General features: G+C 54.0%; 1 protein-coding gene across 1 annotated transcript; it reads left to right on the plus strand.

Moving 5' to 3' along the window:
* The first annotated feature begins 85 nt into the window (after window positions 1–85).
* ADORA2B (adenosine A2b receptor) lies at window positions 86–15,390 on the plus strand. The gene is made up of 2 exons (XM_061363555.1): window positions 86–633; window positions 14,471–15,390. The coding sequence occupies exons 1-2, from the start codon at window positions 269–271 to the stop codon at window positions 15,162–15,164; spliced, it is 1,059 nt and encodes a 352-aa protein (XP_061219539.1). The 5' UTR covers window positions 86–268; the 3' UTR covers window positions 15,165–15,390.
* Window positions 15,391–15,929: the final 539 nt, after the last annotated feature.

Genomic DNA, 15,929 nt, shown 5'->3' on the forward strand with positions numbered 1-15,929 from the left:
GGCGGATGGCCCCGCGGCGGGCGCAGCGGCCGGGCCCGGCGGCGGGCGGGCGGTGACCGGAGCCCCCGGGAGCGCGGATGCCGGCCGGGGGCCGGGCGGTGCGGGCAGCGGGGGGCCGCGGGCCGGGGCTCGCTGCGCCCCTCGGGCCCCCCAGGGCCGGGCGGGAGGCGGTGGTGAGCCCGGACATGGGTGTTTGTCTCCGGGCAGCGCTGCCCCGTGGCCTGTTGGTACCTGCGGCCGGGCGGCCGGCGGAAAGTACCTTTTTCTCATGAACGGTTCTAGTTCCTCGCCCTGGGCTCTCGCCATGGACACTATGAAAACCACTTACATCGTGCTGGAGCTGATCATCGCTGTGCTCTCCATCGCTGGCAATGTCCTGGTCTGCTGGGCCGTGGCCATCAACAGCACCTTGAAGAATGCCACCAACTATTTCCTGGTGTCTCTGGCGGTGGCTGACATTGCCGTGGGTTTGTTAGCCATCCCTTTCGCCATCACCATCAGCATTGGATTCCAGGTGGATTTTCACAGCTGCCTCTTCTTCGCCTGCTTCGTGCTGGTGCTGACCCAAAGCTCCATTTTCAGCTTGCTGGCGGTGGCCATCGACAGGTACCTGGCTATTAAGATCCCGCTGAGGTAAGAGGCTGGGGTGGATGCAGGTAGCCACGTTCCCTGAGAGCCCAGACCGTGATCTTCCTTGTTTTAGCGTGCAGGGACTGCTGGTCTCTAGCATTGCCCTCAGGTTTGAGGGTCATGGTGATGATGAAAAGAACAGGGATTTTGCAATTAACTTGCTGCAGGACTGGGATTGGGGTTCCAGTATCCCACCTCTCACTTCAAAATGCACCTGATAGCTCAGTTTCTGAAGGATGTCTGCCCTGGGAAGGTTGTGAATTGGTGGGGTGATTCAGGGGTGTGCTTGGAATAGCTGTAGCTAATCTATGCAGGTATTTATACAGCCCCCATTACTGTGGTGTCCGGGCATCTCCCAGGTAACTAAATATAGGAGCACCCACTGTTCCTCCTATTTTCCAGCCTGTTAGAGAAGCGGTGATGTAGTCTGTTCTGTAAAAGTTCTTGTCTCTTCCTCAGCTCAGGTCACAATACATTCAGAAAAGCTGGAAGTCGTCTTAAATAGATTTTAATGTGACTTTGTATGCACTTCACATTTTCAGCCAGGACTAGAGTCTAACTGGGCTGTCTTCCAGTCCGCAGGGGGCTAGAATTGGACTGAAAGCACAATTTGTTGCATGTATAAATGCTGAAACCATATTTCCATGCTTGCATACCTGTCTTTTCCTTCTGAGTGCTTATCACGAGTCCATAGAGCAGTAAATGTCAGAAGGTGTCAGCTCTGTGCATACACTGTGAAAGGAAAAGAGGGAAAGAGAAAGGTTTCACACATTGGACTGTTTTACTGTTTAGACTTCCATCCAAGTGCAGCATCAAAGACATAAGCTGGTTTCCTTGTAATTTATGGGATGTTGCAACATAATGGGGCAAACTACCAAGCATAATTTACAGGCACTTTCCCAGTGAGTTGCTGCAGCAGCTGCCTTAAGCTTAAATGCACCAAACCCCCGGCTTTGCATCACAAATGACCCGAGTCCATTAGTCTCAGTCTCCTTCATGTCTCTGTTGTCCCTCCCTGAGAGTAAGACACATCATCGATGGAGCGGGAGTCCGGGACTGCTGCAGGGACCTCAGCTGAACTGTGTGAGCTGCAGCTTTCCTCCATTCTGCTCATCTCTGGTATCTCCCTTGCATGAGTGATGACCTAAAATGACTTAAAAACCCCTTTCACCCTGTTCTGGCACCTCGTGCTGGAGAACCCCCATCTGTAGGGCAAACATGAATCAGCCACCGGGCAGATGGTGAAGTCTGGGAGTGGAAACGTGCGTGTGCTGCGTGTGTCACTGGAGCAGCGCGCATGGAACTTCCACGGGATGTCGGGTAAGCGAGAGCAGATCGGCAGCACCCATTGACACAGAGGGAGCGGGGTCAGAGCTGCTCACACCCCTGCCAGCTCCTCTGACACTGCTGCTTGCCTTCACAGCCCCCTGCCTGTACTGGAGCACGCTGCTCCGGATAACCCTGGGCTGCCTCTTCCATCCCCTCCTTGGGGCTTTCTCGGGATGGGGGTGAGCGGCACAGCAGCAGCCACGGGAGCAGGCTGGAGTTTTTGGGTTTCAGTCTAACCACAAGCAGGCTGTTTGAGCTCGGCTGTAACCCTCAGCCTTTGAACCGCAAGGGCTTTCTTGCAGTGCTTAACTAAGGAAATTGGATCCTGTGCAGGGTTCGAGGTGAGAGCAGCAGCTCCGAAATGCTCTGACGGGACCACTCACACGGCTGGGGAAGGGAAGTGGTTTTGCTGAGTATTTCTTCCACTCTCTTATTATTTCCCCTCTCAGTCCTGGTCTCTGGCAGCTTTGCTCAGCTCTCCAGGAGCTCAGCTCATACACCTGTGTGGGATGACATCCCAGGGCAGTTTTGCCTAGCTTCAGGGCTGCTTTTTCACCCCCTCTCAGGCCAAAGCTTTTATTCCATTTGCACAAACATCTTTATTCCTGTGAGTGCTTTTTACTCCCTTCAGCTGTAAATGGAGACCAAGGATTCCCACCCTAGTCTGGCCTAAATAATGAAGTTTGGATTCAACCTGGTCTTGGCATTGAGGCTCATTTTATTGCTTTCCAAGGTGTCAAAGAAGTAAAACTCCTTTGTAAGGAGGGAGGTTTCTCCCTGCTAGGAGTGCAGGGCAATGGACACGGCATTGCTTTGGCAACAAGAGGTTTACTGAAAGGCTGCTCTTATTTGTACAGCGAATCAAGAGAGGATAGAGGAGGTTATAGAACTCCACTGGCAAAACACTTCTCTATGGCACTAGGGCTAGAGCTGCCTCATCAGCATCGTTACTCCTGGGGATGCTCCACGGTGTTGCCAGCAGCAGGCAGGAAGGAACTTGCCCGTCTGCCCGCCCTAGGTAGATGCACGTGGTGTTTCTGGAAGGAGTTTGTGCTGTGGGAAGGGAACGGTGTCCATCAGTTCGTAGGAAAGGAAACCTTAGGGGAAGTGTTTCTCATTGAAACCCTCACTCTGCAGACCAGCGCAGGGGCTGGTAGCAGGCTGTGAAGTATCAAATGCCTCAGAAATTGATTCTGCCCCAGTCCTATTGAGTAATTCCAGAGCAGACAAGTGTCCGTGCTGCACACAGTGCTCCACCAGCTCCCTGTGGAAACCTCTGCAGGGACACCAGGAACTGACTGTGCCACATTACTTAATACAATTTCAGGGCTATTTAAGCACACTGAGAGGCTGGGGGGTGCACAGGAGAAGTTTGCGTTACAGCCAGGCTAATAATGGATTTTTCAGTTCTGTGGCTGACCCAAGAAATCTCATGGGAAAGAGGGAAATTATTGCAGTCAAACTGCAGGAGATACTTGGAGGTTTCGGTGAAACAAAGTGATCCTGAGCAACCCAGCTGGCTGTTGTTTGAGCTGCTTAACCCTCCCGATGTCATCGTGCTGCGTTCTGAAGCGGTGGCATCCTCGCTGGGAAGGAGTCACAAATTCTGGTCCAGACAATTGCGGAGCAACAACAACAAAAAAAGAATCTCAGAACATTTAAAAACGGTGGCTTTGAACCCTCCCTCTTCTGGCTAAAAATATTCCCTGGATTTGACCTGGAGCCATGAATTCTTTCTGTCCCTTGGAGCTCTGATTTTGTTTGTTTGCTTTTGACAATTCACTGTGTGCCGAGGAGCCCGCGCTGCCCGCTTGGTGCAGCTGCAGCTCTGAGCCCTGCCCTGGGTCCCTACCCCAGACACGCTCTAACCCTGCCTTGCTTTCCACGTACCCCTGGACCCCCGTGCTTCTGACCAGGCAGTGCTGCTGCCTGCGTGTGCCCGTCCTCGCGCTGCCCCGGGTATATGGCACCGTCCCTGCTCCCCTCTGCCAAACCGACCCCCCAAAACCTCGCTCCTCCGTTGCGCTTTCTCCAAGCACAGCGGCAAATCCCGGCAGTCAGGCACCTTTTGGGAGCAGTAAATCCATCCTGCAGAGTGTTTGGCACAAGAGCGGCGTGAGGCTTTCGCTCTCTGGCTTTCTCCAGGGCTGGATCTCACCCACAGTCCCATAGTTGTGAGCCAAAGAAGATTTGTAGGTGGGATAAAGTCTTCCCCTTTTATTTGCATTAACCAAAATCCTTTGGCATGCCGAATAATTGTAGGTACGGAAAGATGCCTGGAACAAATGCGTCTGGAGTTAGGGAGGGAGGAAAGTATCTGTACTTAGAGAGTAAAAGAAGAATGAAATGCTGTGCAACATCATGCTGTGTGTGCCCTTGTCTGACTGGTGATGTCCTGCAGGACATAATGTGTTACTGCTGCTGCCCACCTGGCAAACACCCCAGCAGAGACCTCAGAGGGAAAACTAGCCCCAGGTCCCTGCGATTTGAGCTGATTTGAAGCTTGTTCTTCCTCCCCGGATTTAGGATTTAGCTCTCTCCCATCTTCAGTTTTATCCCTAGCAGGACTGATGTTCCCAGGCAGCTTTGCCATGAACTGGAACAGGGCGTCCATGACCGTGGCCTCTCCCTTTCTGCACTGAGCCCTTGCTGTCCTCCTGCAGTCAGAGCATCTGTGCTCGGGTCACGATCTGCTAATGGTGTTCTGCTTCTGGTGCTGCCAGCCTCTCATGTGAGCTGCTGCCCCTCTTGTCTTTGTCACGATAAAGGCACCAGTCCAGCTCCTTTTTGCTGTCCTCATGGGGACACGTTTCACTTGGGTCGTTGTTGCTCCCATCTGACCATTTAGCTGAGCAGTGGCCTTTCTAGACGTGAGTCGGCTGATGCTCCACGGCTGCCTGCCCTCGCTGTGCCCTGCTGCTGCAGGGGAAGTGGTTCCCTCTGTGTTCCCCAGCTAAGAATGGTTCCTGGTTCCTTTCAAATCCCATCTTGCTCCTCAGCAAAGCAAACTGGGGGACATTAATGGCATAGGGGAGGCCTGGAGCCACCGAGGAGACAATCCCCCTCAGAGCCTTGGTCTTCACTGGCCATTTTCTGCGTGGCACCAACGGCACACAGCACTGCGGCTGCTCTTCCTCCTTCTGCCCTTGCTTCACTTCCTCTCTGAAGGGAAATCCTTGCATTGCCCTTCATATGAACCCCGGCCATGCTCTGCCGTTCACGTGTGGCTCACGCGTGCGGTGCCTGACCCCGACCCCCTGAGCAGCACAGGAGCCGGGGTGGATTTGCTGTTTGTCCCAGACCACAAAACAGGGTGTTTTAGGAGTGCTCTGCCCCAGCCTTTGGCTACACCAGGCAGTCACTGCATGGGGGTGTTGGCCTCCTATTACTGTATTTGGTCCACAAGATTCCAGGAATCATTGGCGCCAGCTGTGCCCTACAGATGTGCCAGTGTTCTCCCCTCCCCATCTGCTCTCGCGGCTTTGTGAAGTCCAGCAAGCTCATGGAATCTGTATGTGCCAAATCCACAGGATTATCTCCTAATCCTGTGGATGACAGCAGGCCTGGGAATGAGCCACAAATAACCTGTGAGGACATCAGTGGGGTGTGCCCGTGCCCTTATGCTCAGCCTTTGGTGCCATATAGGTGTCAGTGTGAGCACCACCAGCGGCGTTGCTGAACCTGATGGGAACAAGGGCCAGAGCAGTCCCTGTGCAGGGAGATTGGTGCCACTGTGGCTGGGGCTCTGCCTGCACCCCCTTCATGGTGCACTGTGCCTCAGCACCCATCACCCCGGTGTTCACATCCTCCCTCCCACCCAAACCACAGTGCCAGGTTCCCAGGATCACGGTGCTGTGGGGTGGCTGTTGGCCACATCCTCCCTTCCCAGTAGGAGGTAAAGGGGATGGATGCTGTATCACTAACTGAACCTGGATGTGAGGACAGGATGGGCTCCTGGAGCTGCTGGAGCATGCTGGGATGAGGCACATGGAGTGAATGGTGCTGGGCTTGGTGCTGACCACAAGATCCACCAGTCCTTGGGAAGATGGGTCTGGGGTCTGCAGGGAAGGCAGGTGAATAGCAGCTTGCTGGGGCTGGTGCATGGAGAGTGGTCTGGGGCCTTTGGGAAGGGCTTTAGCATCCGTTTCATTGCAGAAAGAGTGATCCAGCAGAGATGTGCCATCTCCTCACCTGTATCTGTTATCTGAGTGAGCAGGGCACTGCGGGCCCGGCAGCAGGGTGGCTGCAGCACTGCTCTATGTACAGGCTCACACCCAAGCAGCTCGCTGGGAATCGCAGCTCCTATCTCACCTCTACCAGCTGCCTTTAACGCAGCCACCCGGGTGCTGCGCATCTGAGGTCTGCCCGCGCTGGGAGGCTTGGAATGACAAAAATGCTCAGCCCCAGGCACTGTGAGCCCGGCAGCTCCGGGGTTTGGAGCCTCGGAGGGAGGGAGGGAGGTGCGAGAAAGAGCTCGGGAGGGCTCCGGGCTCCTCTCAGCGCTGAGCTCTCAGGTAGGGCGCAGAACGCCCCTGCGGCGCATGGAGCGCTGCTGTCCCCGCGCAGGGGCGGCTTGAGGCGGCCGCTTCTGCGCTGCTCTCGGGTGGTTGGAGGGTGGCGGCTGAGCTCATTTCCTTCCTGTGCCCCGGGCTCCGCGCACCCCTGCCTGTGCCCCAGCGTCAGGCACGGGCACAGGGGGTTGCCCAGCGTGGGCACCGGTTCAGTTCTCAGTCACCTTTCCTGCCCCCGGAGCCGCCTGGGGCGCACAGAAACCAGGCACCGAATGCAAACGCCCGCCCGGCTGCGGGCTGCTGTGGGAGCGCGCATGAGAGGAGCGTTCACAGAACCCCATCACAGGTGCTGCTGGCGTTCAGCGAGCGCAGAGCTCCCAGCCTCCCAGCCTGAGCTGGGGTTTCGCTTCTTAATCCTCCACGTTAGCCAAACACAGCCATTTGCAGGGCACTTTGAGCCAAAACTGCGCTCTCTTATGTAGCTCCTTTCCACATCCCTGGTCCTGCAAGCCTGATGCTGTTCAGCCATTCCCTTGCCCTGTGCTGGCACTGCAGGGCTGAGGTCCCAGCCTGTGTGGAGCAGCGTGCAGGGATAAATTGGGGTGAGGCAGCTGCCCTCAATGGGGGCCTTTCCTCTCCCAGATGCTCTGCCTCCACCCCAGGGAAGGAGCTCTCCGGAGGGATAAGCACATGGGTATGGATATCTTGTACTGAAACCTGCAGGCCCTCGATAATCTGAGCTTTCAGGGTGCTCGGGGTAGGGAATGCTTCCCTCCATACACCCAGCCCATCCCAAGAGGCATCACCATAGCTGAGAGTGAAACACGGGTGGGTTTTGTCTATTTGTCCTTGGAAGAGTAATTTGAAGTCTTTATAACTGGGGAGCAGTAAAAGTGGGGCTGCGAATGGGTTTGCTTACAGCTGCCAGACACCCCCCATCCTTCCTCTGGGAGCAGGAAATGGCCACGGCCACCCGTGGGCTCAGCCCCAGCCAGGGTGGATTCACCCTGCGCTCTGTGCTGCTGCTCCCTGTGCCTTCCTCTGCCTTGCATCTCTGTGACTGCTCCCAGGTGGAATCACTTCCCAGAGCACACGCAGGCAGTGTGGCAGGCCTGGGGCAGTCCAGCCCCTGACAGCCTCTGACCACACACTGGGCTTGTCTTCTGCTTGTATTAGTTCAAGCTCATCAAGCTTTTATTTTGGACTAAGGCTGAAAATGCCAATGTAAACAAAGCAAGCCCTGGAGAAAGAGAAAGCTTCCAGTTTTTAAATCATAGAATCATGGAATGGTTTGGGTTGGAAGGGACCTTAAAGCTCATCCAGTCCCAACCCCTGCCACTGGAGCAGCTTGCTCCAAGCCCCTGTGTCCAACCTGGCCTTGAACACTGCCAGGGATGGGGCAGCCACAGCTTCTCTGGGCACCCTGTGCCAGCGCCTCAGCACCCTCACAGGGAAGAACTTCCTAATGTCTCATCTAAATCTACCCTTTTTCAGCTTAAACCCATTCCCCCTTGTCCCATCACAAAGTGCTTTTTAGTGAACCTCCAATCTGAAAATGAAACATTGCAGCCTGTGACCTTGCTGGTTTAGTGCCTCCCCACCAAGAGGCGAGGAGGTGGATGCTCCTCCTCACTCTGCAAGGGTGGGTTCCCTGTGCTCAGATCTCAGAGCAGCACCCAAACGCCATGCTCCCCTTTACAGACAATGCTTGAGCAGCAGCCTGCAGCTGGGCTCTGCGCTGCGAGGGCTGGGTCTTCTCATTTACCTGTTGCTACCCAGGGCTGCAGGACCAAGGGGCTGCTTGCCCAGTGGGTACGTGCTCAGGGTACCAGGAAATGGGGATGGCTGTCACCCTGTAAGTGCTTGCTTCTTCCCAGTCAGCTTCTCCTGGCAGGTTAAGGATGGAATCCAGCATCTTACAGCATGTTCAGCGCTGTCTCCATCCCTGGTTTCCCATGAATGCACCAGGCGGGCAGCCAGAAGTGGATGGTACTGAGCCAAAGAACCCCGTGTGCTCACCTGGGTGCTGGCATGGGTGCAGTAACCCGGCCAGCGGAAGGCCGGGAGTGCGAGCGGGGGATGCTGCTGCCGTCCCCTGTCACAATAGGGACAGATGTGGGAGGAAGTGATTTGTCTGCAACTGGACGTGGACGGGCGCAGATGTCCTGCTTCCTCTGCTCAGCCTGTAACTGCTAATCAGATTTCTCGCTCTCGCCGCCAGCTCCTTCCTGGTTAAAAAGCTTTTTCTTCCCTCCTTATTTTTTGATTCCCTCTCTAAGGTGCTGTTTGTGATTCATTTCCAATGTCCTGCAGGATGTTTCAGCCGCTGTGTGATCTCCGTTCCATGGCTCCGCACGGAGCAAACACAACAGCAGCAGCGGTGCTTGTTTCATGCTGTTACAGCTCAAAAGAACACCCCCAAAAGAGCAAGATGCAAAGTCCAGCTGCAAGGAGCTGACAAGGATACAATGCTTGGCAGCCAGACTGCTCACCCCTTGTGAATAGAGGTGTCTGTGTATTTTCCTTCACACTTAAAATAGAAACATATAAATTATCACTGCTTGTTTGTATCAGAACACCTGCATGGTCCGAGTTCTGCAGACTCTCCATCTGCTCACCTCCCTGCATCCGGCAGCCTAGGCACTGGCAGGGAAGCAGGGAGAGCAGCAGGAAGCACCAGTGCTCAGGACAGTGACTGGAACTTTCCTGGGTCTTCCCAGTTCAGGCTGCAGATACCCCCATTGAAACGCTTGTTGTGAGCCTGGAGACTCTGTCAGGAGAGATTTTCCTGCTGCAGCTTCAGCACTGTGTTACCTGCACAGGAGAAGCATTTGAACACCCAGGGTAAGGCTTTCACAAGCAGCATTTTGGGGGCTGCTGATGGGATGGAGTCTGACCGAGGGGTTGGATTTCTCCAAATATCTTTGTTGCTAGAAGCTGCGTCTCGGCCATTCGCAGGGATTTCACTCAGCACCCAGTGAGGATGTGGGTGGTCATCCTACTGCAGATGTCTGAAGAGTCAGGACCCACAGTGTATTTGCCAGATTCCAGCTGCAGGTCTTCAGGCCATGACAGAGATGATGGAGCTCATTTTTGTGTCTCCAACAGCAGCCCAGCAGCAGGGGAGGTTGGGAAGGACTTTGGGAAGAGGGTGGACAAATGTAGAGGGTCACATCCTGCCTGCCTGTCTCCAGGCAGGATAAGGGCTGTGTGGTTGGATGGTACCCAGTGTAGACCCTGCACTGCAGCGCTGATGAGCACATGGGGGCAAGTGCTGACGCAGTTCCTCAGCTTGCAGATGCCCCTTTGGTTCAGCGACGTCTCAGATGTTCAGTAAAACAAACTGCGTGCTATTGGCTTTGCTCTTTGCTAACCTCAGGTTTATTTACTCAGTAACTTATCAGTGAGGGCCCAGACCATCATCATGGTCAGGGCCACCCTCAGACTCTGCCCAGCACCAGGAGAGCGGGTTTGTGGAACCCTAATGTTTTGATCTGCTCAGCTTTCAGGGATTCTTCTCCCCCATTCCTGCTCCAAGGCCAGGTTGGACACAGGGGCTTGGAGCAAGCTGCTCCAGTGGAAGGGGTCCCTGCCCATGGCAGGGGTTGGAGCTGGATGAGTTTAAGGTCCCTTCCAACACAAACCAGTCTGAGATTCTCTGAGATAAATAAAGGATTCTCTGAGATAGATAACATGGGAATCATGGCCCCTTCCAGACTGGTTCCTCCAGGCTGTTGCTCTTTTCCACCCCAAGTCTAATTGCCCCAAATGCATGTTTGACAGGAGCTCAGCAGCAGCAGTGCCTCTGCCTGGGTGATCTCCACGGGGTTGATGGGGAGATGCCAGCTACGTGCAGGACATGACTCAGTTCCTGCCACTCAGGAGCCAAATCCCTGTTCGGGAGAGGCTGGGCTGGCTGTGGGCTGGCAGCGCGTCCTGCTCTGCTCCAGCTGTGCTCAGTGGTGCCTGCCTGGGTGTCTGGGCTGGTGCCCAGCTCTAGGAAACAGCAGGAGAAATGCCATGAGGCCTGTTGGAAAAGATCCCCAAGCATGACCCCTACCTACAGAAGAAACTTCCCACAGCCTGTGCCAATGGGCAGCTTGGTAATTTTGGTGGTTGCCACGATGCTCTTCAAGAGAAGCTTTGGACCTTGCTGTGCCATCACTGAAACAGAGGGGCCGCATGTGACAAGGATGTCTGCTGAGTGAAGGGCACCATCTCCAGTCCATGGGCCAGCCCAGGGGACATCAGTGGCCAGGTGGTTACTCACTCTATGGCCTGGTGACAGAGTGGTGCTCTGCGTGAAGCCTCTGCAGGCACATGCCAGCAGTGCTTGACCAGAGGGTCAGAGCCATGGGGTGAAAGCAGCTGAGCTTTCTTTAAAGCATTTGACTTGGAACAAGGGCTGTGTGACTGTGACAATGGTGGCCAACATATGGGTATATATGTCAGAGAAATAGATCCTGAATCACTCCATGGTGGCAGCACACTGAGGGTAGCATGGGGGCTTCTGCAGCATGTCCACTGCAGAGATAATTACCTGCTTGATGATGATGGTGCCAGTAAAGAGGCTGCCTGGCAGTGCAAGAGGAACTGATGCGTTGCCAGAGTTATTTCACCTCAATAAATCAGTTTTAAATATTCAGCTGTTATTTACATTGAAGCTACATTTCATGCCCCTGGGCAGAAACACAGAGGAGGTTCAGTAGCTGTTATACAGTAGGTGAGTAAATTTACTTTAATAGCTGTTTGCCTAACAATATTAAGCCGAGAAGAGAATGAAGGAGGGGTTTGCTGGAGCATTCAGAACTGTGAAAACCTGGTTCCTCACTGCCTGATCATGTTTTATAGTGCTGAGAAAAAGGCTGGGGCCCAGCTCAGCTCTCTCACAGTCCCTGCCTGCTTTCGCTGGTGGTGGCTCATGGCAGGAGCTGCTGTGTCATGTAGATGCTGCAACACTTGCTGCTCCCAGCAAGACTCTTCATACTGTGATTTGGTGACAACACGCACTTTATCTCTAAGCACGTGCTTACCTTCCCTTAACGTCAGGGCAGTACAGGCAGTGTCCCACCAAATCAATGTACTAAGGTAATAACAATTACATTAGAACATCAGGCTGTTCCCAGTTTCACCTTGGCCTCTTCTGGCTGGTAGCTCAGTACCCAGGTGTTTGCACAGGCCCTTTCTGTAGTCACAGCAGCGACCATCACCCTTACTCATGATCATGTGTGATGTATCCCTGTGGAAGCAAAGCTAATCTAAGGAGCGCGGTTGTTCACTGTGAATAACCATCTCCAATGAAGACCATCTCTTCAGTGACAGGCTGTCAGCCCTCCCCGTTGCTCTGGCTCTTGCACAGCACATTTGCCATCTCCTTTCACAGTGTTCGAACGTGATGCTGGCGGCAGCTCTGCTGTGCGCTGGGGAGCAGCACTAAAGTAAACCCGTCACCATCACAGCCCCTGGAAAACCAAGGGACTTCTGACCTGCTTTTGTAAACCTTCAGGATGAGCCTTGTCTTTGCAGGGGAGTTCAGAGGAGCAGATGGAAGGAGCCTTACTTGGGGCCGGGTGTTCTCAGCAAGAGGCAGTGGTGGATGCGCGGAGGGGTGCTGGCTTCCCCTTGTGTTCCTGTGCACAGCCCGATTCAGGGACACAAACTGCTCCACTCCTTCAGCTTCTGTTTCTGAACAATGGTCCCTTTTGCATTTCCCAGTGTCAGTACAGCAGCTCTGGGATGCGGCAGGGGAGGATCAACTAAACGTGAACAGCGCAGGCCAAGGAGCCACGTTTTCCTCTTCCCACGTGCGGAGCTGTAGGGCAGCAGCAGCTCTCAGTGCTCCTGCAGCACTAAGCTTGGCCAATGCTGGAGCTCAGGATCCAGACTTTGCCAAGAGACTGGATTTCTGGGAACTTGCTCCTAATCAAATCTTCATGTTTTCAGGCCCCGCAACCCCAGACCAGCTCTGGCTGTTTAAAACTCGCCACGGGGTTTTGAAAGCAATGGGCTTGGCCTCACTGGTGCCCTGTCTGATAACTTCTCACCTTCTGGAGCAGCGAGGCTTAGTGGGAATGAGAGACAAGTCCAGGAGAAACCCTTCCGTGGCTGCACCTGCCCGTTAGACACCTGCGCCCTGCAGCGTGCTCACAGGTCAGCAGTGCCTGAACGTGGCTGCTGTCCCCGCATCCTCCTGGCCATGCCCCAAGCATGGCTCCCCCCAGCCCCTCGGTGCGGACACCCCCCGCATTCACCCTCCTGTCTCCGTGGCTGGCAGGAGGAGCGGGACAGGGCTCGCCCGGAGGCGGCCGCAGCGTGATTCAGATTCACAGCTGCGGTTCTGTGGGAACCGAGCCCTCCCCGGCACCGCGGGCCGGAAGAAAACCAGAACAAACGTCCTTAGGAAAGGAGGAGCAGGGAAACGGAGCCAGAGTAAACAGGCGCCGGGAGCAGGGGGTGGGAAGGAGGGGACATGCATGTCAGCCGGCAGACACTAACGGCCGGGGGGAGCACAGGAACGGGTTTCTCATGTTGTCTTTATGGCAGTCGCTGGTTCTCCATGTCTCTAAGGAGACACGTTGGCATCCGCGCTGGGGGCACCCAAACTGGGTTGGCTTTTGCTGCTTTAGGTTCTGGCGCTGTTCGTGTCTCTGAGAAGCTGGGACGTGAAGGGGCACCTTGGTTTTCTTGGCCGTGAAGGCACCTGGGGTTGGGAAAGGAGTGAGGCAGCACAGGGCTTTGTGCCCTTCGGCCCTGCATCAGCCTGTCCCTGGGACACAGCGGAGCTTCTGGGTAGCACATGTAAGAGCAGCAGGTGCCCAGGGAAGGCATTGGTTTAAATCTGGATCTTTACAAGCAGTTGGGGTGTGTGAGCAGAGCTCAGGCATTAGTTAACCACAGGCAGCTGTGCGGTTTAACCCCACTGAGGGCTTCAGAAGCTGCAGATCTGTGTGTGGCTTCAGGGTCCCTCCATGGTGCACGTCTTATAGGACTGGCACATCAGTGGAGGCTGACACCAGAGCTGGGTGAAGCTGCCCACTTCAGTGCTGTTGGAGGATGCACAAAGCAGGGATGTCAAACAGGGAAAGGAGCCCATGTCCCTGGCTCCCAGCTCCATTGCCTGGATGCGAGACTGAACGGAGACACAAACCCTCACTTGTAATTCTCCCAAGCAATCCATCATTAGCAGTTGCTTTCAGATGTTGGCTCAGAAAAGTCTTTCAGGGTATTACTATCCACCCAGAACAAGTTTGTGTGGGCTGCAGTCTGGCATCTGTAAGCCAGGAATTGCACTGTTTGGGAAACTAGCAGAATCCCTGCTTTCCACACACATGTGTACTTCCCACTTGAGTGTGTGAGCTAGCATGGGAAGGGACATCACATTTCAGGACCGCTGCAATCTCCAGTGAAAGCCAGCATTGCTGCAAGCCCATGAGCAGCCAAGGTTGAAGCAAGTTGGCTTTGGTATAAAGGCTGTAAGTGTGTGGTGAGGCTGGTTAAGTCTTTAGCTACCTATTACAGGGGAGAACTGAGAGCCAGCATTGTCTCAGCTGTAACAGATCAGCCCAGAAGTTCATGTAGCCCAGTAGCAAGCCCCAGCATGCCCATTAGTGGCTGCTTAGAGCAAAAGGGTAAGCTGGTGGTTACAGAGTGAGCCTTACCCTGTTCTTGCCTTCCTCGCAGTGTGTGGGTTAGGCTCACGCAGTGATAAAGCCCTCTTTAAGACTCCAGTTCATACCTCCCACTGAAGGATGTTTGTGGGCAGGGGTGGTGCTTGGTGCCTCTCAGGAGCAGTAGGTAAATCACCTCCCCAGGTTGCTGTGTTGGTGTAGAGCACAGGTGAGATTTTCACCCCTCCGGTGATGGCAGAGGTGAGGTTCCCACATGGGTGTGGGTGGGGATTTTGTGGCTTCAGCCAAAATGGTGATGACTTTCACTGCAGGGAGGTCACGAGCACTCATTTATATAATGGCTCTATCCTGGTTTTGTTCTGGATGCTGTAGGTATAATAGTCTGGTGACTGGCAAGCGGGCAAGAGGCCTCATCGCTGTGCTGTGGCTCCTGTCCTTTGGAATTGGACTGACTCCACTTATGGGCTGGAATAAAGCCATGAGCGGTTGTCCCAACACCACCAACGAGACAGGGGTTGACACCAGGACAGAGCACCATGGCTGCTTCATCTCATGCCTCTTTGAGAATGTGGTAACGATGAGCTACATGGTGTACTTCAACTTCTTTGGCTGCGTGCTGCTTCCCCTGGTTATCATGCTGGGAATCTACATCAAGATATTCATGGTTGCCTGCAAACAGTTGCATCAGATTGAACTGATGGGCAACTCCAGGACCACGCTGCAGAAGGAGGTCCACGCAGCCAAGTCTCTGGCCATCATTGTGGGACTTTTTGCCTTCTGTTGGCTGCCCCTGCATATCTTGAACTGCATCACACTCTTCCACGAGGAGTTCTCCAAATCCAAGCCTGAGTGGGTGATGTACATGGCCATCATCCTCTCCCATGCCAACTCTGTCATCAACCCCATCATCTACGCCTACCGGATCAGGGACTTCCGCTACACCTTCCGCAAGATCATTTCCAAGATCCTCTGTAAGAACGACGACTTCCCCAAGTGCACCACTGACAACAACCAGCACCTGACTGTCACCAACATTAACTGTCCTGTAGCCTCTGTCACCATATGACCCTGCATGTCCTGCTGCTGGGGTCCTGCAGTGTCCCTGACACTACCCTCCCCTGTGCCTCTGTGACCAGTTGCAGCTCGCTCCCGGAGGAGCGCTCAGAGATGACCACTATGCAGTTATGCAGCTGTATTTTTTGTTATTATTATTATTATTTTTGTAATTAACACAGTGCCTCCTGGAGGGATAACCTGAGCAGGGAGACTGACTGTAAACCCAGGTTGCGTGAGTGCTGGTGACCGTGTTGTGTTTCCAGTCCAGGTCAGACACTGACTGTGGAAGACCCACTTGCTGGGGGTGTTTCCCCAGTTGTGCTGCTCGTGTCAAGTCCTATTTTAATTGTTATTATTATTTTTTTAAGCTTTTGATTCCTTTAGGAGTAATAATTTTGTGTCTGGGTTTTGAGTTGTTCTTTAAGTCCGTACTTGACAGCACTTTGGTAATACCCAAATTATTCCATCAATTGTTTGATGCAGCTAGTATTCTCCAATGGGAAAAAGTCTTACTTAGCCCAGTTGCTGGTGTGAAACTGAATCTGCGTTCCAGGCTCTGAGGGACGTGACTGTGTTGATGGGAAAACAAGCTCAGAACTGGCCAGCTCTTTCTGGCCCCAGCTTGGAGGCCCTACTTACTGAAAGAGAAGAATTTTAGGAAAGAGTAGACTGAAGTTTTAGCTCAGTGGTTTTATTGCCTTTAAATCCCTTTGGCTTACAGGACTGTGCAGCCCAGTCTTCAGGTTTGCTTTCAAATCTATTTCCAGCGAGGAAA

Source organism: Neopsephotus bourkii, unplaced genomic scaffold (genome assembly GCF_033783945.1).
Source record: "Neopsephotus bourkii isolate Nb327-2 ecotype Australia unplaced genomic scaffold, CSIRO-AGI_Nbou_v1 NB_1154, whole genome shotgun sequence".
In the NCBI taxonomy this organism is placed as follows: Eukaryota; Metazoa; Chordata; class Aves; order Psittaciformes; family Psittacidae; genus Neopsephotus; species Neopsephotus bourkii.